Source organism: Phyllobates terribilis, unplaced genomic scaffold, assembly GCF_046119375.1.
Source record: "Phyllobates terribilis strain yellow unplaced genomic scaffold, ASM4611937v1 Scaffold_1__5_contigs__length_1240528914, whole genome shotgun sequence".
Taxonomy (NCBI): domain Eukaryota; kingdom Metazoa; phylum Chordata; class Amphibia; order Anura; family Dendrobatidae; genus Phyllobates; species Phyllobates terribilis.
Genome location: NW_027362761.1, coordinates 1,147,974,559 through 1,147,999,847, shown reverse-complemented (window position 1 = coordinate 1,147,999,847; position 25,289 = coordinate 1,147,974,559). Strand labels below are relative to the sequence as shown.

At 42.2% G+C, this 25,289-nt stretch overlaps 1 protein-coding gene across 1 annotated transcript in view; it reads left to right on the top strand.

Moving 5' to 3' along the window:
* The window catches only part of EVC (EvC ciliary complex subunit 1), a 107,911-nt gene that overhangs the window by 53,056 nt on the left and 29,566 nt on the right, over positions 1 to 25,289 (top strand). Inside the window, exons 9-12 of the mRNA XM_073648329.1 lie at positions 1,039 to 1,255; positions 14,640 to 14,788; positions 21,067 to 21,165; positions 22,201 to 22,413. Of these exons, the coding sequence (XP_073504430.1) occupies positions 1,039 to 1,255; positions 14,640 to 14,788; positions 21,067 to 21,165; positions 22,201 to 22,413 (678 nt within the window). The remainder of the gene's footprint in view (positions 1 to 1,038; positions 1,256 to 14,639; positions 14,789 to 21,066; positions 21,166 to 22,200; positions 22,414 to 25,289) is intronic.

The window sequence follows — 25,289 nt, the reverse complement described above, 5'->3', positions numbered from 1 at the left end:
CATATAAATGGCCCACACTGTATGGTTGTTCGGAAAATCCTGACAAAAACATACCAGCCTGCAATCGTCCAGCCAGGCCCTGTTTCATGCTGCCTGTGGTTTGAGCAGCATGAGTCGACTGACCGGTTCCCTTTGAAGGTGTTCTGGCTACTTCCATTAGTTATCCATTAATCTGATCGCACGAGGTGACAAATCACATGAACATGCTGCTTGGTCTAAATAGACCTAGAGGCACTAAGCACGACCCTGACAGCGACAGTTGTCACTTTACAGGGCCGTTTTCTCCTTTAGGGTGCTATTACAGCTCCATTTATGGGGAAAATAAGACATTAAAAACAATAAGTACATGAAATCTGTACATCAATTTACACACACACAATGTAAAATAAACTAAATAAAGACTTTTAAAATTTCAACAATAATAAATAAACTCTTACAAATCACATATAAAAAACGGCTAATTGAGAACAAAAGAGTGGGCATCGTTCATAAAAACAAGAAATGATTCACATGTGCAAAGAACCGACCAGAATATCCAGAGAATTGGACGGCATGGTATTCAGAGACCTGCACTCGATGCAGTGACCCTGAATAAAGTATGTCATAAATCACCATGGCAGAAGAAAAAGTATAATAGGGTGTTTATTTAGCCTTGTGAAACAATAGCAACAAGGTTTGTGCCGAGTTTTGTAGATACACCATGCAGAATAACTTTAAAACTTCTGCTTTTTTTTTACGATTTTAGCCAAATAGCGGTCACCATTATACTAGTATAATAGGGGATATTGTGTAAGAATTAAAAAAAAAAAAGTATATTATTTTTGCATTTAAAGGGTTTGTGCTAAATTTTGAAGTTTGGATTCTAGTGGTCAGACAAATGCAAAGACTTCAGAGGAAAGTGGAAATTTATGTGACTCCTCCATCATGGCAGGCAGGGGCTAAACTCTTGGCACCGGCATGGTCAAGGGTTACAGCAAACCTTGTTGTATTATATTATTATTTATCAATACAAAGTATCATCATGTTTATTCCTGATAGGAAATCCAAGAGAAGATGATCCGCTGGGAGCACATGGCGAAGGTGGTGGAGTCCCTGAAGTATCAGATACAGGAGGAAAGTGAATGCAGACTTAATGCCGTTTCCAAAACTCTGGGGCAGCTGATGGTAAAGAAGAGACTGACGTTGAAACAGAAGGAGCAGCACCTTACTGAGCTCTTCAAAGATTTTTGGGAGGAGGTGTCACGATATAACCGAGGTGGGTAATCTGGACAGTTAGAAAAATATGGTATATCCCTCATAGCCAGGTCAATGGTCTTAGTATAAATGATTATCCCACATTAGTCTGTTCTTATTAGTCTCTGTACTCAACCTGCCTCAATGTAGTGGCCCTATCACCCTCACTCAGCAGTCACAGTCTGTCATGCCCCTAGTAGACTACTTCAGGGCTCCAGGTGGCCCTGGCAACCTCAGCCATTCCCCACATGGCCATCACAGCTCCATTCATTGGCTCTCGTTGCACTAGTAGCCACATTACATGCCCTTTGTCACCCTATCAGTGCCTCATGTGACCCGAGCACCTCTAGGCAGTGCACTCACAGCTCAAGTCAGTGCCTGATGTGACCCTAGCAGTGACCGACATGGCTCTAGCTGCTACTTTTATTGCCAAATGTAGCTTTAGGAGTACAAGTTAGTGCCCCACAGTGCCTTAGGCATTGCACCAGCCTCTTCCAGTACACCCTTTCAACGCCTATATAGTCATTCGTTGCCTGCATGGCTTTCATAGCCTTAGTCAGTGCCTAAAAGGCTTTAGCAGTCCCTTTAAGTGCCCCATGTGACCATAATTGCTCCAGTCAGTGCCCCACGTGGACCTAGTAGACCTAGTCAGTGGTCCAGCACCTCCAGTCAATGCCTCACAAGACCGAGCACTTCCAGCCAGAAATCCTACCCTGGAACTAGTCCTTGTTGCCACAGTAAATGTCCACATTGTACCAGTTAATGGCCCACATTGCCCTAGAAGCCATGCTGGTGATATTTATAGAATAATATCTCTTTAATGTTTTATATGGTATCACTTCTACATATAGGTGTCTGCTATGATCTTGACCTGCACATTGAGGTTTCTAGATCCTGCGAGTATCCTCATCTGTGGGTATAACTGCCATGTCCTGGAAACAAGGCTGGACGCCAGACTGAGCGCTCCAGGGGTATTCAGTGCAGTGACTTCAATTTCACCGAGGTCAATGTCTGATTGCATATTATGTGCAGAAAGAAATGAACCCTTCTTGTTGTAGATAACAGTTAAATGTAAAAATCTCTATGACGTAAAAATACAAGGGTTACTTTATCTGTAATGAATTATAGAAAGTGTGTAATCTGTGTTAATAATGTAACTACAAAATGTCATCCACCATCCACTATAAGATAATAGTGAAACTGATACCATGAGCTCCTGTAGGCAATGACAAGCCATGGGAATTAAAGGGGTATTCAGATCTCCAAGACCCCATCCCAATATGTAGTAGGTGTAGTAATAATAGTAGTACATACCTCCAATTAGAAATGTAGTATAGTTCTACTGATTTGCTATGTCACTTACCCCATGTGCAGGGCATTGCAGTAGCTTAGGTATCCATGGTTCTGACCACTCATATAGTGACAGTTAGTATGTTAGTTAGCTGGTAGTGGTCGTAACCATGGATGCCCAAGCTACTGCAATGCCCCGCACATGGGGTAATTGACATTGCGGACGCGGTTCATGAATTTTGCGCAAAGTCAAAAATGGGCTTTTTTTTCCTGTCATTAACCGTTTTTGAAACTTTTGAGTCATCTTTTTTTTTTTTTTTTTTAAGATACTGCATACAAAATGGGGCTTTTCGCTTTACGTGCATAAAACCACTCCAGGTGGGTACTGGAGTAGAGAAAAACAAAAAGTCGCAATTGATATATCAGGCAAAAGTATCTAGAAATTCCAAACCCCACCCGCAATGGTGAACATAAGAAAAAAAAATAAGTGAACACATGTTAAACAGACTTTAAAAAAGGCTCAAACTTCAAGAAGAAATAGGCGCAAATGAAATACAAGCGAAAAATACCAAAAAAATAGACGGAACACCTTAATTAATCGCGGCCGTAGTGTTTGAATCGACTTGAAAATTGCTCTTATTTTGCCACAGTTCCACTGTAATGAAGGGTTAATGCAGATAAGTGCCAAAGTGGCAGGATTGGTTAGCCGCTGCCAAAAAGTTGGGCATTGCATTATAATGTGGCACAATGCACAGTGAAAAAAACACATACAAAGAGGAAAAAGTTCACAATAGAGCAATAGACACATCCAAAGCATCATATGTATGTATATAGTATCAAAGAGGTTTTATTCAATAGTTTAGACAAATAATTCAAACCAATTAAATTACACACAAGTGTAAAAAACGCACAATTATCTCTGATACCCCTACACAAAGCAAACAAAGAGCAACACCATCAAATGGTTAACAAGTTAGGCGTAATCTATATACAGTAGAGAAAGGAGACAGAAGGTGCTGATAAATACAATTAATTATAAGAAAAGTCACAACATAGCAAAAAAAATAAAATAAAACTAAATAATGCAACATCGACATCTTTAACGGAAGTCTTCAAACAGAGGCTGGGCAGACCTCTGTCTCAGATGGTTTAGTGAATCCTACATTGAGCAGAGGATTGGACCAGATGACCCTGGAGGTCCCTTCCAACATTCTATGATTCAGTCCGAAATTGGACATGCTGGATCCTTATCATCATCTGTCACGAAAGAGTCTGGAGGACACCATACAAATTAGACTACTGGCTGACCCCAACGATATTGATGGATTTGGCCAATGTTAGTCAAATGTGTTTGGGAACCTTTATGAATAAACTGAATTTTTTTTAATTCTAGTAATGTGGCCACTTTTTTTCCAATAAATACAGTATTATTCCTAATGATGGTGATCAAACATTAGAGGGAAGTCAACTAGTTGTACAGTCAAGAAATCAAGCTCCATCATCCATTGGCATTGACTTGTGGCAGCCTACACAAGTTAGGCTTGTTTCATATGTCCAAGTAAGAACCTTAGCTCAACAGCAATATAGGCATATGTTACACTGTTCACTTCAGGTCAGTAGACTCGTGACCTGTCCAAACTTCGTGGACCTTACTTGATCCGTGAAAGTCAAATATGTGAAGTCGGTCTTAGTTTCTAAAGGTGGGAGGCTGTGGTGCAACTATTAATTATCTCATGGCCGATATCTCCTGGCTAAATCAGCCAAAAGTCACTAAAGAAAAAAAAATTCAACCTGACTATTTAGATATCTGTCAACACCAAGTATGATCATTGATCATCATGTTATTTCAGAATCTGGAAAAAAACAATGTCTTTTTCACTGTACATTACTAGTGATCATAGAAGGACAAGATGGAACAGAAGAGAGAAGAATGAAGGTTTGTAACTTTCCAAGAACTCAACAGCTTCATAGTAATATATCATGCCTTTGAGTTTGGGGCAGGAGACCCACAGCCGGTCAAGACATGGTGGTCCTTACTTGGATTTTTGAAAATTGGATGTTCAAAAGCAGCCTTAGATTGTGAAGGTGGGGAACTTTGGGACAAGTATCATTTATTTCTTGGCCAAATCAGCCAAAAGTCACTAAAGAAAAAAATTCAACCTGACTATTTCGATGTCAGTCAACACAAGGTATAATCGTTGACCATCATGTTGCTTCAGAATCTGGAAGGTCTTTATCATCATACATTACTAGTGATCATAGATGAACGCGATGAAAGAAGAGATGTGAATGAAGGTTCTTAACTTTCCAAGAACTCAGCAAATTCATAGGAATAAATTATGCTTTTTGAGTTCAGGACAATAGACTCATGTCAAGTCCAGATATGGCGGTCCTTACTTGGACCGGGAAAGTCGGATATTTGAAACCAGCCTTTGTTTTTGATGGTGAGGGGCTTTGGGACGAGTATCATTTATATTTTGGCTAAATCAGCCAAAAGTCACAAAAAAAAAAAAATTCAACCTGACCATTCAGATATCTGTGAACAACAGGTATGATCTTTGATCATCATGCTGCTTCAGAATCAGTAAGGAGAAAGGTCTTTGTCAGCACTCATTAGTGGTGATCATAGAAGAACGAGATGAAATAGACGAGACTGGAATGAAGGTTCTTAACTTTCCAAGAACACTTCATCTGCCAAATATCCTCTTTAATTACGGAAGAAAAATGCCTTGTTATGTGTTTACCATCTTCCGTGGGCTAAGTGGAATTGCTAATTGTAACATGCATAGCTGACTAAGCATGAAGGAGACAGCCCTTGGTTTAATATCAGTCTATGCAGCACCGAGTCCATATTATAACTAATTAAAGGATTTAAATTGGATGTTGGAACGTTGTCAGTATGATACATAACAAACATTACTTGCATCTGCTGCTCAAGAAATATCTAAATATATTTGCTTTTAGCAATAAATGGCCGGTAATTAGAAAAACCAGTGAGCAATTCCATCCCGTGAGCTACGAGCGCCTTGATGTGTTTGCTTTCAGCCATTCCAATGACTTATTGTCCTGTGGTCTTATATGGAGTTTCCAAAAGACCACGACTATTGCCTGGAAATGGGAACTCTGCACAATAAATATAGAGGGAATTAATCAATAGATTTGTACCAGTTTCTGGTGTATATTGCACCAAAGATGCCAAAAGTTGCATGCAAAAATGAGAAAAAGTTTGCTAGTTTTGAACCGGCATCCATTAGACACACAGGTAGACTACACAAGAGTTGTTTGTAGTCTGTTACCATGGAAACACATAAATCTGTATAGGAACTGTAAACACGAAAGCATTTTTTAAAAATTAAGGCTAATGGCAAAAGTTTTTTCATTTCAGACACATTTTACTTGTAACACATAAAGAATTTTTATATACTGGTTGGAAATCCTTAAAGAGGTTCTCCACTACTTTTACATTGATGGTCTATCCTTAGCATAGGTCATTAATATCTGATCGGCTGGGGTCCGACACCCGGCGTCCCCGCCAATTAGCTGTTATCGGTGTCGGAGGCTGTGGCTGCTCCATCTACTTGTAGTGGCCGGGCTTGGTACTGCACATCCGCCTCCTATTCAAATCAATAGGAGGCGGATATGCAGTATCCTGAGACAGCCATGATCCTAAGGATAGGCCATCAATGTAAAAGTGGTGAACAACCTCTTTAACCATATTCTAGAAAATACAGATTTAACGGGGTTTTCCACTTTTAGATACGTGGACCCCAAATGCGCTAAAATAACAAACAAAGCAGATACTCACCCTCCCCAGATTCAGCGTCAACTCTCTGCCATTACTCGGGTTTCAGTGTTTCGGCTGCAACAGTGACATCACATGGACAGCATGCATCAATGGTTTAGCCAATCACTGAGTTCAGTGGCATGTGTGGTCTTCCTCAGCACAGCCGCTGAGCTCAGTGATTGGCTGCAGCAATGATGCGTCCTGTTGATGTGACGTCACTGCTGCAGCGAAAAAAACTTTGATCCGAGCAACAGCAGGGAGCCGGCACTGGATCCGAGGAGGGTGGGTACCTACTATGTTGTTTTAAAGAGGTATTCCGAAACGCAACTTAATTTTCCTTCTAAATAGATATCTATTTAATGCCATAATCAAATCAATTTTCTAATATATTTTGATTAAAACTTCCCTATCCTTCCCTAACTACACTGTTTAACTGCTATACTTTTTTACAACTTCCTTTCTGATGATGTCTTGTTTGAGAATTTCAGTGCATGCTGGGATACTTAAACGAAGCGTCAACAGGGGGCAGAGGCTGCGGTCACTGCTGTAGCCCCTGCATCCTCCCTGAAATGAAGCATCATTAGTGACGCTCATTTCAGGCACTGGGCTAGTCTATACTTCATGTGCACAATGACAGTGCACTCTCTCGCCGGCTCAGATCAGCAGTAATGACCCTTCAACACAGCAGTGTCAGGATATCCAGTGATGTCTCTTGCGGGGGCGCCACTGTTCTCTGCACGCCAGCTATTCATCTTACAACACACTAATAGTGTGCTCTCATCCTGGCTTGTTACTACTAATCTGAGCCGATGAGAGAGCTTGCTGTCTTTGTGCACATCGCACAGTGACAGAGCAGGGACTAGCCCAGCCCCTGAAATGTGCCTAAATAGATAGGCATTTAGGATGAAAATTAAGTTGCATTTTGGATTGCCCCTTTAAATATTTTAGAGACTTTAGGGTCCACTTTCCTAAAAGTGGAAAGCCTTTTAACTCATCCTCCTTCTATATCCTTGCATTTTCAGCTTCATCATTATAGCTCCTGCAGATGATGTCATCAAATATGTTTTTAAAATAAATCTGGCCATCAATCCCAGAATGTGTGTAGGGTTTCTGGAAAAGGAGATACTTCCCTTACTTCTGAATGATTTGGGAAATCTAAAGAGTGTTTCCTAATGAGCTAATAAAGGCTCTCTGGAAATGAGTGCTTCCATAGAGGTGTCTTCTATGAACAGCATGTGGAAGGGGCATAATAGATGTGTGACCTGGAAAACGAGGCATGATTAAAGGGAATCTGTCAGCAGGTTTTTGCTATGTAATCTGAAGACAGCATGAGGTAGGGGTTAAAACACAGATTTCAGCGCTGCCTCTCTTATCAAGCTATGAGGTTTTGTTTGCTTACAATGATTTTTTTTAGCACCAGTTGCTTATCATTACTGTGACTAGCTGGTCATGTGAGCACACGCCCCCTCCTGTGATAGGCAGCCTACTGTCTATGGACATTGTATACACAGAGTCTGGTGTGGGCGGGGTTAGGTTTCTCAGCTCTGCTTCATGCTAAATTTAAAAACTCTGTGTGAGAACCGCTACACCCAGTAATCTAAGTGACACATTGTTGGATTCAGCTTCTCTTTGCCAATGTCAGGCTGCTCTCAGATGAGGTAGCAAAAACCTGTTGACAGATTCCCTTTAAGGGAAGCATTTTTTTTGTCAGCACCCAAACCATGTCACTGGCAGTGTATTCTCAAAAGGGTTTGCCAAAAAGTTGTCAAACCAACTTAAAAAGTAAGTGTCATTTTAATTCATTTATTTTTTCATAATCCAAAAGTACATGGAAAAATAAGAAACTTTGTAATTTATTTTATTAGAGAAATCTCCTCCTGGAATGTTCATTCTCAAAATTCTTAATTCATGGGTAAAGTGTATAGCAATCTTCCCAGTAGGGCGGGTGCAGACAACCGTATGTTCTCTCTCCGAGAAAAATGGCCCAATTATGCCAATCACACTCTGATCAGAGTTTGATCTTAGTGGGATCCGTTTTTTCGAATGCGGAGAATTATATTAAAAAAAAAAAAAAAACACATTTCTCCATTCAGTCTGTCCATGAAAATTGGACTGCACTCGGGTGTCATCTGAGTGCGGTCCAATATTTTCCATGGACCCATAGACATGAATGGGCAAGTACAATTATCCCAGGCAAATTGTGCGTGCTGCGATTATTTATTTATTTTTTTCCAGAAAAAAATCGGACATGTGCACTGCCTCATTGAATAACATTGGTCCGAGTGCGATGTTTTAACGGACTAAAACTCAGTTTGTCTGCATAATTCCTTACCGAAATAGAAGATGTCAGTGGATTCTATGGACCTTGCAGTAGAATGTCTGCGTCTGTCTCTAGCTCCTCCCTCTCTCCTCTCCATAGAATTTCAAAAGCACCAACTGTCATTCCCCTCCTTGGCAATGGGAAGATCTGTCTTCACTGAATTCAGATTTTACCCATAAATTGAGAATAAATGATCAGTCCAGGAAGAGAAAAGAAGCCGGTTTCTCTGATATGATTTATTTCAAAAGTTTTTTTATTTTCATGTGTACTATTGATTTATGAAATAAAAATTAAAACGATGGTTACTCTTTAAATATTTTTATTAACTTCGACTTAAGTATTTTTTTTTTTTTACATTATGCTTTCCCTGTACAGCAATATTTATCCTGGTAATAAGAAACCAGATGATGTTCATGTTTTCATTTCCTGACACGACTAATTTATCTTATTTTTCCACTTGGAAGCATTGAACTTACTGATATATCATATGACAGCTCAACTTAGTGTGTTGACGTCTCGGTGATGGGTAGACGCACAGCTTACTGCACCGCTACCTCTCTCCCGGCATCACAACATTGCGCCATTGTTCACATCACCCACTGTTATCTTGGGTAGTTCCAGTCAATTCTTCCATTGCTTCTCACGGCATATGGAGCCAGCAGCTGTGACAGCTTGAATGGGACTGAAAATATACTTTTTCTTACAAATATGAGGGGGAAAATAAATCAACAATGCTCAAATATTTTTCAATTTGTTCAACTTCTCCTACTAGAAAAAAAAATAAGGTTTATATATAACCTCTCGTGATGCGTGCGGAGGAGTATAATGCCAGGCATCTTGCAGAAAGGTTATTTTTGCTTGCTATGAAAAGTTGTCACCTGCAGTTCCATTGAGATTTCGTTACAGTTCACTGCGTTAATCCAATACCGATCTCCCCGGGGTGTCTCCAGATCTATATTTCATTCCAGAGATGGTGCTGACTGTGAAAATTTAATAGGAATATCAATGGATAAAGAGATCAGGGCTATATTTACCATTCATTTATTGGCCATATAGTCTCACAATGAGCGCAATTGTGAAAGTTTAAACTAAGGACACAGACTGGAAAAATGTAAATCTTATATAAGGTACACCCGTGAAAACCAATGAGCCAACCAGCTGTCCAAGATTGTAGTAAAACAGAAACATGGCTGTTTTCTTCTAGAAATAGTGCCACCATGTCTATTGGCCATTCCTGGTATTGCAACTTAGCCCCCCTATTCAGTTTAAAAGTCAGGATAATAGTAGTAGTCATTTTCAATACAAGCTTAAAGGGGTTGTTGGTTGTCTCAACCCCAATGTCACATAGTGACAAGGCACTGGGGGCACCTACACGATCCCTCAAGCTAGGGGCACCATAGACTATCCCGGTCCCCCAGATTACCCCGAATTACGGGGTCTCGGAATTTGCTATACTCCTATCTTAACCCTTATCTGTTCCCTCCCCCATCAGGGGAGGTGTGAGGCTGAAGTGTATAGGAAAACACTAACCAGACAGACAAGGGAAGACAGACAGGGATGAAAGAAAACTACAATCATACAAATATACTCACAAAACAAAAGAGTAGGAAACAGGGGAGGAATAGGAACGAAGAAACCAAATGGGAGACGATAAGGATAACATGCAAACTAACTCAACGCAGAAATCTGAAAAAAATCTCCAACCACCTACTCCAAACACTGAACTACTTCTTCGACTCCAAACCAGGAAGTAGAACTATCACTAACAACTCCCAAGTGCCAGTGACAAGCATAAATACCAGAGGGGAGTGACCAACACTGAACAGCTGAGACAATTCAGGATGGAGAGCTCCAGGAGATCACTTAATTGATTTAACCCTTGCATTGACAGAGCAAAGAAAACCTGCACTGTTTGTTTAATAGTATGGTTAAGCAGTTCTAATCAGTGCAGGAGTTTGTGTAACTAGAAGCCCCTCTTTCTCGTGGTATCCTTGTGACACCCTATCCATATGCCAATATAGGAGACTGCCCCTTTTCAGACCATTTCTATGAGCAGATATACAGAAATACTATGCTAGAGCAGCTTCCGCTTTGCCATTCACATACCGTCTAGTTATATGAATGACTGCTTTATAATACTACTTTTCATAACTTTTTTATTTAAATGCTAATTTATTAGTTGTTCACGGCTTTCCTTGGTGAAATAAACTGCTTGGAGGAGTCATGCTCACTAAAAAAAAGTGTTTGACTATTGTGAGACAGTCCCATGTAAAGTCGAAATCCCAACAAAAGTTATGTTCTATAGCATGTGCTAATGTCCTGTTAAAATATGATGAGTGAAAGCTGTTCCTCCTGACCCATGGCAATTGAGAAAATAGACCAAACATTTTAATTGAAATACCAAAGTCTAAACAAAGTGTCTCTGAATTTCCCTTTATGAATACGGTAAATGCTCAGATTGGGTGAATGTGGAGAAAACTGATGCTTGATAGGTCTGATGGTGGCTTATCTTCCATGAGACCATAAGGATAAGGATGTTGAAATTAAAAAAAAGGTTCATCAGAAACAGAAAAAAATAAATAACTAAGGAAATATCATTTATATTATAAATAAATTCCTAAATACTTTTAAATAGCAAATCACAATCATTTTGTCAAATGACCTAAAAACTGCAGAATTAATGGACGTTGCTTTTTTGAACTGACAGAAATCTGTTCTAGAATGTTAGCAGGACAATTGACTGCGACCATTTGCAGATATCAGGGGTGCTCATGTAAAAAGAAAATACTAACTCTGATGTCCACACATCTGTCTGACCTAATACTGGACAAGTGCTGAGGTAAGAAGAGGATGCTCACACTGTTGTTCAACCTGTCTGTCTGATCTAATACTGGAGATTCCAGAAGTGCTGAGGTAAGAACAAGCTGCTAACATTTTGCTGTCCACCCTATCAATTTGATCCCATTTGATATCAGGAGTGCTGAGGTAAGAAAAGGCTGCTCACACTGCTGTCCACCATGTCTATCTGATCTAATACTGGAGATTCCCGGAGTGCTCAGGTAAGAAGAGGCTGCTCACACTGCTGTCCACCTTGTCTATCTGATATAATATTAGAGATATCAAAAGTGCTGAGGTAAGAAAAGGCTGCTCACACTGCTGTCCACCTTGTCTATCTGATCTAATACTAGAGATATCAAAAGTGCTGAGGTAAGAAGAGGCTACTTACTCTGCTTTCCAAGCGTTTATCTGATCTAATACTGGAGATGCCAGGGGTGCTGAGGTAAGAAGAGACTGCTCACACTGCTGTTCATCATGTCTATCTGATCTAATACTGGAGATACCAGAGGTGCTGAGGTAAGAAGAGGCTGCTCACACTGCTGTCCACCCTGTCTATCTGATCTAATACTGGAGATACCAGGAGTGCAGAGGTTAGAAGAGGCTGCTCACACTGCTGTGCACCATGTCTATCTGATCTAATACTGGAGATACCAGAGGTGCTGAGGTAAGAAGAGGCTGCTCACACTGCTGTCCACCATGTCTATCTGATCTATGTTACGCTCGCGCCCGGACTGACTGGCGTGAGCGTGATTAGTGATCCCACTGTACCATGAACCGAGGAGTGCCTGGAGGGGCGTAACTGAGTATCAACCCGATCCGACCAAGGTCACACGGTGGCTCAGTCAACTCTGTGAACCAGGGTGGAACCGAGCAGAGGGACCAGGTGCTACTCCAGGTCAGACCCCGGTCACAGCTGTTGACCCACACCGGGGAATGCAGGAACAGGCTGGTTAGCTGGTATGCAGACAGGTGGGCACTGGCAGGCATGGCTGGTATGAAGGCAGGTGGGTACTAGCAGGCACGGCTGGTATGAAAGCAGGTGGGTACTAGCAGGCACGGCTGGTATGAAGACAGGCGGGTGCTGACAGGCACGGCTGGAATGCACACAGGCAGATACTGGCAGGTATGAACGCAGGCTGGATAGGGACCAGTACAGACTGGGACACAGGAACGGAGCCGAAAGTGCGGTGGACAGCAGAGCGAAACCGCAGATGCGGTGAACAAGCAGAGCGTAGCAAAACCGCAGGTGCGGTGAGCAAGCAGAGCGGAGCAAAACCGCAGGTACGGTGAACAAGCAGAGCGGAGCAAAACCGCAGGCGCGGTGAACAAGCAGAGCGGAGCAAAACCGCAGGCGCGGTGAACAAGCAGAGCAGAATAGAAATGCAGGTGCGGTAAACAAGCGGAGCAGAGCGGAACCGCTGGAGCGGTGAACAAGCAGAGCAGAACAGAGCAGAAGGTGAAGGCAGACAGGACAGGGCTCTGTTCACATGGAACAGACTGGAAAATACAGGAAGTTGGTTAGAACACAGGAGGTAGATACGGAGGAAGGGAAAGGGGACAAGCACAACCAGATACACACAAGGTACTTACAATGAAGTAGCGAGTGGACACAAAACTCACAAACAGAAGTACAGAGACAACGAGTTGGAGTTAGGTGCAGGTTCAAACACTACAGGAAAAGGGAAGATTCGGACATAGAGACAAACAGGTAACGGGCTAGGACACTGTTCAGACAGGAACTGAACTGGGAACAAGATACAGGAACGAGCCTGGGAACTCAGCCCCCAAGGTGGCGGAAACAGACTAGAAGTCAGAGATACAGGTAGCGGCCCTGGGTACTCGGCAACTAACAGTTGCACAGAACACAGACTGTAAGAAAGTGTTGCTCAGGCCCTTCCTACTGGGTGGAGGTGTTAGAACCCTCCTGTTAGTTTTTGCTATCTTGTGTTTTGCGGTCACATGACCAGCTGCCTATATATTCCAGCTCCGCCCTTCTGGCTTTGCTGGACTTCAGTGTTGTTTTGTCTGTCTCTCTAGTCAGGTGCTTCGGTGCCTATCTCTGTCAGTTCTTGGTCCTCTGGGACCGTTAGTACTTTTTGTCAGTTTGTCCTTTTTGCTCTGCAACAACTTCTGTTTAGGAGATGTCCCATTTTTGTCCCAGTCCTTAGTTCTTTTAGGGACCCCTCCCTTAATTCTATAGGTCTCCGTTCAGACTAGCCGAGGACGAAGGCGGGTCTGTTCACAAGGAACAGGCAGCCCGCTACATCGTAGGGATTCAGCTTAGTCTTACTTTAGGGACAGCTTTCCTTATCTTTCCTTAGTTTTGTTGCTGATCATAACAGGAGGGGGTTTAAGTATCCAGTGACTCACAGCAATAGGCTCGGGACGCATTAGGACTGTGCACACAGTAGCTATAAGAAACAAGCGGAAATCCGCGCCGACGCCCTAAGCAATCAGACAAAAGACATGGACAGAGCAGGTACTGGAGCAAAGAGTGCAGCATGGACTGACAGGTAAGATTGCGGTCTTGCATGGTGGGAGGTGGTGCATTATGCAAGCACGTCGCCAGGGATGTTACAATCTAATTCTAGAGATATCAGAAGTGCTGAGGTAAGAAGAGACTGCTTACACTGCTGTCCACGATGTCTATCTGTTCTAATACTGGATATACCAGAGGTGCTGAGATAAGAAGAGGCTGCTCACACTGTTGTCCACCTTATCTATCTGATCTAATACTAGAGATATCAGAAGTGCTGAGGTAAGAAGAGGCTGCTCACACTGCTGTCCACCATGTCTATATGATCTAATACTGGAGATAGCAGGAGCGCTGAGGTAATTAGAGGCTGCTCACACTGCTGTCCTGATCACAGAAGCGGAGCTTTTATTGTACATTGTACATGTTCATAGGTACCTATCCTATTAACGTTCTAAGACAGGTTTGTGTGAGTGTAAAATGCTTGCTAATTTAATGTACTATAGTTATTACATCTCTAAAGAAAACAAGTGTGATTTGCTAATTAAAGTATTTTTAAATATAATTATATTTATGTATTTCTTTTTTCTATTCCCAAAGAACTATTTTAAATAATTTAATTTGTCTGCTAATTTAAATCCAGGATTGCTGAGGCTATTTTTTTCTAAAATACTTACTCTGATGTTTCGTCTCTTGTCTAGGTTGTTATCAACAAACTAAAGCTGTGATATCCGAGCACTTGGGACATCGCAATAAACTCATCGAAATTCTACAGAAAAAGCAAAAAGAAGAGCGCTGCAACTTTTTAGCCAGGGCTGAAGGGTCTGTAGATGCAGACCACTTTATAATGGTAAGACTTTTGATCTTTATAATGGTAAGACTTTTGATCTTTATACAAACTCTTATGGTCGGTGACCTGACCACAGCCTTCTTGTCTCCCTGAACATATCCATGAGTTATATAGTGTTATGTCCCTGTCTGTACTGACCTGGAGTGCACTAGAGAAGAAGTTGACATTGTTCTGTGTAGACTGCCTAATATAGATTGAAATGGCAGCAACTATTTTTTTATATTCATATGCACTGAACGCGAAAGTTAAAACTGACAAAATTCTGAATTTGGCTGTAATTTTAAACTCCCTCTCTGCCTCCTTGGTAATTGTACTTCATCTCGGCCTTCTTGTAGTAATAATGCCCCCCTGTGCCTCCTTATAGTTATAAGGTCCCTCTGTGAATCCTTTAAAGGAATTATGCCCCATGTACCTCCTTATAATAGTAATTCCCCCTGTGCTTCCTTACAATTAGAAATGCTTTCCTGTGACTCCATATACTAATGCCCCTCGTTGCGCCTCCTTATAATAATGTCCCCCTGTTCCTCTTTATTAGTGATACTGCTCACTGTGCTTATACTAATGCTGTCCAATGTGCCTCCTTATAAAAATGACCTAATTGTGATTTCTTATGGTAATGACTCCTCATGTTGTCTCCTTTAAATATCGCCCCCATTGTGCCGCCTTATAACAATGCCCCTATTATACCTCCTTGAAAGGAGGCTCCCCACTGTGCCTTATAATAATGCCTTCCATTTTGCCACCTTATTATAATGCCCTCCATTGTGCCTCCTTATTATAATGCCCACCACTATGCCTCTTTATAGTAATGATTATATCCTTATTGTGCCAGGAAAACCATAAAATAAACTAATAGTCATCTCACCCCACTCAATGCCAAGCAGTGATGAGATCCTTCTGACTGCACTCTCCAGGGCGGTGCAGATGGTGCGATGCAGTGATATCATTGCGCCACTCAATGCCCCCCTATGCCAAGACCAGTATTTCGACCAATATAATAGACAAATAATACAGCCAGGACATAACCTAATATTGCCAGCGTATACAGTAGTGATAATACTGCCACACTGACCTTTAACCAAAACTATCATCCTAAGACTAATATGACCACCGAATATAACGATGATATAATGTTAATATCTATTTTACACCAGGGCTCTGCAGACCATATATGTGTATACTTGTCACGCAAGTGCAACACAGAGGGAAGAGGGAAAGGGAGCCCAGACACTACGGAAAGTGGGGAGTGGAGACCTTCTAGTCTGGTCTAGTGTCACCCTGTCTCAACTACCGTACCTAAATTGGCTCTTCACCAATCGCCGCACCCATGCTTCACCTTGACTTTCCCTGGTGTATGGCTAAGGCTAGGGAAGGAAGGAGATAAGCACTAGGCGATCTCCACTAAACTCTATAGACAACAAGGGAAGACAAAACGGGGGGAATTGCTTAGCTTTAGACAACTCCAAACAAATGTGCACACGGCCTCAAGCTTCAGAGAGGACGAAATACTGCTCTTGCTAAAGCCTCACATGTAGTAATGAATATTATCGCTGGCACCTCCCTCTCAGACACACCAGATATTTATACACCCAGGCAAGGGAGCTAATTAGCCAGAGGGAGATAGCCGTTGGGTTCTACAGACAGCCAGCCTCTAACATGTCTGTAATGCCAAACGTAGAGATCTCCTGCAACCAACTGCAGGGCGACTATCTTGTCACCTCTGTCACACCCGTGACAGTACCCCCATCCCTCTACGAGTGGTGCGTCCGGACACTCAGGGCCAAGTTTCTCAGGAAAAGAGATGTGAAATGAGCGACCCAATCTGGGAGTTTTCACCTCTGACGCTGAAACCTACATCCTCTCCTCTGGACCATAGCCTTTCCAGTGCACCAAGTATTGTAGAGAACGACGTTGGAGACGAGAATCTACAATCCTCGAAATCTGAAACTCCAGATTACCATCAACCATTACTGTGAGCGGTGGTAGAGGCGAGGGCTCAAGAGGTTCCACATATTTTTTAAGTAAGGACCTATGGTACACTATTTGGACCTTAAGGGCCTGAGGAAGTTCAAGACGAAACGCTGCAGGGTTAATGACGGCGGTTATTTTATAGGGACCAATAAACCTAGGTCCCAGCTTCCAAGAAGAAACTTTCAATCTTATATTCCTGGTAGACAACCACATAAAGTCATTCACATTCAAGTCCGGACCTTGAAAGCCATACATTTATACCTGTCTCCCATGATCTTTAAATTACTCAGCACACCCTGCAATACCGAGTAGAGCGACGAAGCAAATCGTTCCTCCTCAGGAACTCCTGAAGCTCCTCCCCCACTAAAAGTACCAAACTGTGGATGATAACCGCATGCACCGAAGAACGGTGGATTCTTGACGATGATTATTAATGGCAAATTCTCCAGCGGTAGGTAGGATGCCCAGTCCTCCTGATTTTCAAAAACGAAACATCCCGATGCAACCCCAGCTACCAAAAATGATGAGAGAGGAGGTCCACGGTAGCCTTACCACTTGGATGCCCAGCAAGCACGGAGTTATGATGTTCCTTAATTACTTTGCAGCGCAGATTAGATGGTACAAATAACTTTCCTGAAGGGCAGGAGGCAGGGACGTCCCCCTGTTCCTCCAACACCTCATCCTCCAGTTGAGGATAAAGTGCCGAAATGACTACCCCTTTCTGTAATATCGTGCAGGGTTCTCATAGTCACCCCACCAGGGAAGCTCCGGGACAAAGCATCAGCCTTGACATTTTTGATCCCTGGACGAAAAGTGACAACAAAATTGAACCTAGTAAAAAACAGGGACCATTTGGCTTGCCTAGGGTTGAGACGTTTAGCTGACTGGAGATAAGACCGGTTCTTATGGTCAGTAATAACAGTAATAGGATGGACAGCCCCCTCCAACCAATGTCGCCATTCCTCGAACGTCAATTTGATTGCCAAAAGTTTCCTATTACCTACGTCATAATTCCTCTCAGCCGAAGACAATTTTTTAGAAAAGAAGGCGCATGGATGCCATTTACCAGGGGACGAACCCTGAGACAACACAGCCCCAACCCCGACATCCGACGCATCGACCTCCATAATAAAGGGTTGAGAAACATCAGGTTGACAGAGTATAGGTGCAGTGGCAAAATGATTCTTTATGTAAGAAAAAGCCTGGAGGGAAGCATCCGACCATTTGGAAAAGTCAGACCCCTTCTTAGTCATGTCAGTAAGGGGTTTCACTATAACAGAGTAATTTTGGATGAATTTCCGGTAAAAATTAGTAAAGCCCAAAAAACGTTGTAGAGCCTTCAAGTTCTCGGGACGTTCCCAGTCAAGGACTGCACGCATCTTCTCCGGATCCATACGAAAACCCGAAGTTGACAACAAGTACCCCAAAAACTGCACCTCCTGAACAGCTAAAGCACATTTTTCTAGTTTGGCATAAAGTTTGTTATCCCTTAATATCTGGAGCACCTGCTTAACATGCCCCCAATGAGTCTCAAAATCAGATGAGTAAATCAAAATATCGTCCAGATAGACCACCACAAACCTCCCCACCAAATGATGGAAAATATCATTTATGAACTGCTGGAATACCGCAGGTGCATTGGTCAAACCAAAAGGCATAACAAGACTCTCAAAATATCCTTCCAGGGTATTGAACGCTGTTTTCCATTTGTCCCCTTCTCTGATTCTAACCAGATTGTAGGCTCCCCTTGAATCCAACTTGGAGAATACCTTAGCTCCTACAACCTGGCTGAACAAATCAGGAATCAGAGGAAGAGGGTATGGATCATGGATGGTAATTTGATTTAATTCCTGGAAATCTAAACAGGGGCATAGACCACCATCTTTTTTCTTCACAAAGAAGAACCCTGCCGCCACGGGCAAAGATGAGGGTCTGAGATGTCCCTTCTTCAGACTTTCCACAATGAAATCCTTCATGGCTTGTCTCTCAGGGCCAGAAAGATTATAAAGTCTGGACTTCGGTAGTTTAGCTCTGGGGGTCAGGTTAGTAGGACAGTCATAAGCACGATGAGGCGGCAAATCCTGACACCCCGTCTCAGAAAAAATGTCCTCAAAACCAGACAGAAAAGCAGGTAATATTTCCATAGAGACAGTAGCAAAGGAAATATCTAGACAGTTCTCATGGCAGTAATCTCCCCATTCAATAATCTCCCCAGTTTGCCAATCCACCAACGGATTATGTTTAACAAGCCAAGGGATACCCAAGACAATCGGTGTGGGAAGATTGTCCAGAACATAGCAAGGGATTATTTCACAATGAACTGACCCCACCCTCAGTTTTACATTATGTACAATCTGAGTAAATACTTTCTGAGCAAGTGGCGCCTAGTCGATTGCGAAGATGGAAATAGGTTTATTTAAAGTACAGCAAGCAAGACCATGAGTTTTCACAAACTCAGCATCCACCATGCTGACTCCAGTTCCACTGTCAACAAACACAGAAATTTTATCGGTTTTGCTCTCTAGCACCACCTCTGCTGTCAGGACAAAGCGGGAACTGCAGTTTGGCCACAAATGCACCCCTTGTTTATCCAACTCCAGACTACCAAGAGTTAATCGAGTCTCCTTTTGTTTAGGGATTGAAGGACCGGTCCCAACAAAATGTCCCTTTTTCCCTCAAAAAACATACACCTTTTTTCTTTCAAATCTCCAGGGAGATGTATGATGTAGATACACCCACCAACTGCATGGATTCCTCCACCTCCCCCAGTACTGGTTCACCCCCAGACCGCTCCCCTGGCAGAGGTACACAACCCCGACAAGAAGGCCCTGGAGAAGGTGGTCTCTCCCGTCTATCCCGAAGGCGTCTATCAAGACATATGGCCAACGACATGGCAGCCTACAAGAGCTGAGGGGTTTCATATACTGCCAAGGCTTCTTTTAACCTTTCAGTAAGCCCTTCAAAAAATTGACGTCTAAGGGCTGAGTCATTCAATTTGGAATCCGTTGCCCATCTACGGAATTCCAAAATGTACGTCTCCACTGACCGATTCCCCTGCTGAAGGCGACGTAGCCTAGACTCAGCCAAGGCAACTCGGTCAGGGTCATAGATGAGGGCCAGAGCCCCGAAAAAAACCCTCCACAGACTGGAGAAAAACCGAGTCCTACGGTAAAGAAAAAGCCCAGGATTGAGGATCGCCCTAATTTCCGGAGGAATCGGGACGAAGTTTAAAATACAATTTGCAGGCCTCCTTGAATACAAAAAACTTGTCCCTACTGCCTGAAAACCTGTCTGGGACGGAAACCTTGGGTTCAGCAGAGACCCCCATATTGGCAACCTGTAGCCGCTGATGCTGATGCTGTACCTCGCCGCGGAGGTCATTCACATCCAGAGACAGCCTGTGCAGCCGCTCTGCAAGCTCTGCAACTGAACCCATACCAAAGGAGAAAGGGAAAAAAAAAGGTCCACGCTCATATTTTTTTTTTTTTTTTTACCTTTTCAAAACGTGCTCGGCCGGCGATTATGTCGTGCAAGGTGTGGGAAAGACTTAATGCAACACAGAAGGAAGAGGGAACGGGAACCCAGACACTAGGGAAAGGGGGGAGTGGAGACCTCCTAGTCTGATCTAGTGTCACCCTGTCTCAACTACCGTCCCTATATTGACTCTTCACCAATCGAGGCACACATGCCTCGCCCTGACTTTCCCTGGCGTATGGCTAAGGCTAGGGAAGGAAGGAGATGAGCACTAGTCGACCTCCACTACACTCTATAGACAACAAGGGAAGACAAACGGGGGAATTGCTTAGTTTTAGATAACTCCAACAAATGCGCACACAGCCTCAAGGTCCAGAGAGGACGAAATGCTGCTCTTGCTAAAGCCTTACAAGTAGTAGTGAATATCGCTGGCACCTCCCTCTCAGACACACCAGGTATTTATACACCTAGGCCAGTGAGCTAATTAGCCAGAGGAAGGTAGCCGCTGGGTCCTAGAGACAGCCAGCCTCTAAGAAGATGTCTGTAATGCCAAACGTAGAGATCTCCTGCAACCAACTGCAGCGCGACTATCTTGTCACCTCTGACACACACGTGACAATACTGTATCGATTCTCACCAATGATGTTCTCATGGATCTTAGTCATTTACTTTCCTTTTTCTTTTCCATTCGACCCAGACCACCATGACCATTTCTTCCATCCATGACTCATAATCAGTAAGAGAAAAGTGAAGTATTTACAAGGTTGCTCAAACTTTTTGTGTAGATTTTAACTGTGTTGTAAACGGTTCCTTTTACACTATCACTTACCCAGGAGTACCATAAACTTCTAGAAGATCAGAGAGAACTTCAGAGCGCACTAGAAGATGAAGAGGACTGTAAAGCCATTGATGCTGTTGCTGAACTCTGCAAGGTAATATTTGATATTACAAAAAATCAATAAATATCCATCCAGAAATCCACACTCCAGACTCGCCTCCTGACCTCCGCATTCCCCTATCTGGTCGCCTAGACAAAATTCTTTGACAACAGTAGATTCACAAGTGTAACTTTAAGCTCCTGAGCCCCCAGTGTGAAATCTCTAACGGCTACCTGGCGACATTGATGTAAGACTATCCTGGCATTTAGGGTTTAGTGACACTTTGTATAAGATGTTAAATTCATTGCATTCCTTAGGTCGCTTGCCATTCATTACTTTAGATTGAATTACTACCAGGTAGTCACTTCCTGTTGAGGCTTCTATGTCTGTTCCTTAGCAATAGCTGTACTATGGTGTCGAGGATACCTTTTTGTTTAAACTGTTGATTAACCCCTTAATGACCAGATCTGAAAGGGATTTAATGACTGACCATATTTTTGCATTTCTTTGCCTTCTTGCATTACCTGCCTTACCTTCTTCTATTTGTGTATAAAATTATATATGGCCATGTTTTATATGGGAGAAATGTCATTATTTTTTTTTACAGCTTTATATAAATTATTAAGTAGTTTTTTGTTTTTTTTTAAATGTTTTTATAGAAAAAAAAAGTTTGACAGTTTTTTTATTTACATTTTTAATGAATTACACAAACTAATCAGTTAAATTAAAATTTTCAGGTTTTTAGGATTTTTGTGGATACCTCGTATGTGTAGTTTTTTATGTAAAATGGGCAGAATAATTATTATTTACCAAATAATCGTTTTGTTTTTTTTTTCGTATCAGCCTAAAGATCAAAAGGATCAGGCATTTCAATTCAAACTGCTCGATCCATCATTCTCTTATCTGTTGGGGGGGAAGTCGAGCACCATACACATCAAATTAGTAGATCCAGTTCTATACGGGATTTTTATGATTTCAAATTGAAGATTTTGGGAGGGATTGGTCACATGTAACCTTCTCTGTGCTGTAGTAAAGAAGTAGTTGTAGTGCTATGATCCTACTAAAGTCCATACATTTCATATCTTCAAGGAACTATACACCGGTGCTTCACAGACTTTTGAAAAGCTGGTGAAAAAATTATTTCTTCAGACACTTCCCGAAATTACTAAATTGACGTTGGGAGAATGTGAAAGTTTGAAACACGAGCTTCGAGATAATCTGTCCATTGAACTTGAGAAAGCGGAAGATGAAAGAAAGACCAAAATCAAACTTTTCCAGGAGATGCTGGTGCAAGAAAAACAGGTAAACGTTCAGAAATGTTCGCACAGTTCTATGATGTCCATGGGAAGTGTCAATCATTTACACAAGTGTCTAGCGCCATCTAGTGTTTCTGGGAATGGAGAGAACAGTAATAGCTGTTTGTGTGTATCCTACAGAGGTTTTGTTTTGTATTGTACATGCTTTGCAACAATCCATTTGGATGTAATGTTGAAGCTGAAAATGTACAATGATCACAATAATTGATTTGTTATGTACGGTTTGGTTCCATAAAAAATACAGGGCATCTTGGGTTCGACCATGTTGTCTAGGCAGGCAGAGACCCACCTCTGCGCAAAATTGCCTGCTGAGGATAAACTTCCACCCTAGTCAGGCTTTCCTCTGTCTAGTAAAGCAATCTCAACCTTTTCACTAATGTCCCCTACACAGCGATTCTCCTGTCTACTGTTAATGGGGCTGCTCCTTGTGCAGTCGTGCAGGGGGGGATTCAAGCACCACTGTGCAGAAAAAAAACTTTTAAAGGGAATGCAGTGCAGTGGTCCAAAATCTGCATCACTTCTGACCATCATTTGGCTGGCACTACCATACATATTAGACCGTTGGCCAAACCTGTCGATATTGGCAGGTTTGGTCGACTTAAGTCTAATGAGTATGGCCAACTTTATAGTGCACTGTATAAGTCCTCGTCCTGCATTGTAGGTTCCAGAATATAATAGATGTAGAAGATAATAGAAGATTAATTGGTACATTTTTAAAGATTTTATCTCTCTGAGTGACATTTTGATCTTATTTTATTATCTGTGATCTATGCATAAGCGGTTGGCCGAACTTACATGGTAGGTTGCTCAAAAAACTTACTGAAAGGTCCAGACTGGGAATTTATCTCTTGTGGCAGACACCATTCTCTTAACAGTAGAAATTTTACTCCAATATGATGCTTGGCTTAAAGGAAATCTGTCAGCAGGATTTCACCCCCAAACTATTAATATGTGCATGTAGCACTTTCAAAGACCAGTCCAGCAATACTTTTACATGGCCAGTCTGCTCCTCTGTTACTGAGAAATCAGTGCTTGAATTGATGAGCCTCTGTCACTCCAGTTCTATTTACCGCCCAGCACCACCTCCTCCTGCTTACCTGATGACTTCTTTGTCATGGCTCAGTTTGGAGATTTGATCCGCTAACCTGTTGCTGCACAGTCAGTTCACCTGTCTGCTGAGCAATTGTGTTTTTTTGCCTGCCCAAAGGCTGATGGGCTGTTCCTCCTTCTTGGTTTGCTCCTCTCTTGTTTTGTATTTTCCCGTTTTGGCCTGCCCTACCAGATTCTGGGTTGGGTTTTATAGGTTCACCCTTCACTGCAGTTCCTTGCTGGCTATACCTCTAGGTGGACTTGGGTTTAGAAGTTTCAGCCCTTCAGCTAAGAGGTTTACCTTGCATGATAAACACAAGTTGAATTCCTAGTGAATCTGTTTGTTTTCCTTCTCAGTTCCTCTTCCTTTCATCTTTTTAGGTTCCCTGGGAGGTTATACTTGTTCAATTACTTCTGGCTCTCCTTAGCTTTCCCTCTCTATCCTATATGAACATGTTGTAATTTTCTCACCCTGGATTTTTTTGTGGCCTCATCTCTTGTTTCTCCATCTTCTTCATAGTCTGAGTCTGCAGAAACCGTACTGCACTGGCATGACATCCAAGTGCAGTTCGATGTTTTGCACGCACCCATAGACTTGTATGGGTGTCTATCATCCGACTAGCAGATGAACTTGCAGCATGCTGACATTTTTTCCTCACACCAATCTGCACTGGCCCATAGAATAACATTAGTCTGAGCACTATCTGATAAAACATCAGACCACACTCGCCCGATGTATGCTTGTGTGAATGAGCCCTTACTGTCTGGTGGTTTCTTTTTTTTAATCTTTTTAGCAGAATTTGGTTTCCTCCACCCCGGACAATCACAGAAGCAATCTCTCTCCATAACCTGGATGAACTTCAGATGTGACCTTTTCCCGTCCACAATTTGTGGGCTTTTTTTAAAACAATTTTATTTTCATTGAAAGTTTTTCACATTTAACAGAATGCAAAGACAAGAGAATTTAATATTACACTATCAATGACGAGAATGTAAGACATTTCTTTGGAAATAATTAGATTTTTAAACAACTTGTTCAAAACTAAGAGGAAAAAAAACAATAACTCAGTGAGTTAGTTTGACACATTGACAATGGCAGGGGAAAGGGTATATGGTAAGAATGAGTAATTGAAAGGGGCAGCGTAGCTCCTACCCTGCCCACATGCCCTCTGCAGCTGACCCAAAATGGAGTCCTTAACTGGAACCTGTCGCATTTCAAAACGCTATTTACCTGCAGATATAGGGGTAATCTACGGGTTAATAGTGTTACAATGATGTCTGGCCACCTCCCTGAAAGTGCGGCAACCGGGAGAAAATTAATTTAATTTGTGCTGGGATCCTGGGAGGACATAAATTAAGTTCCTCCCTGTAACTGACCTTTCAGTAAGGAGAGCGAGATTTCATTGGAGTTCGGGTTAAAGTTTCGGTACCCCAACCCAAGTTTAAACTAAAGTTCCAGAATCCGAACTTCCACGGGTCCGCTCATCCCTACTCACAAATCAAGAAAGGTCAGTCTGTCTTGGTAGGGGGTTAACAACACAGCCATATTCAATTATCACTGCTCAACCACCAATGTACTCTAGACAAGGATTACCCATACAAAAAGTCACAATTTTGGCATTTGAAAGTTAATATTCACCCTTCTATACAATATATTTTTAAAATAGTTGAAATTTATGAATTAAATGAGAACTTGACTACCTGCGGAGCTTTCTGCATACACAGTTAGTATTGAATTCAATGTATAAGCAGTATGCACAAAGTTATGAAGCT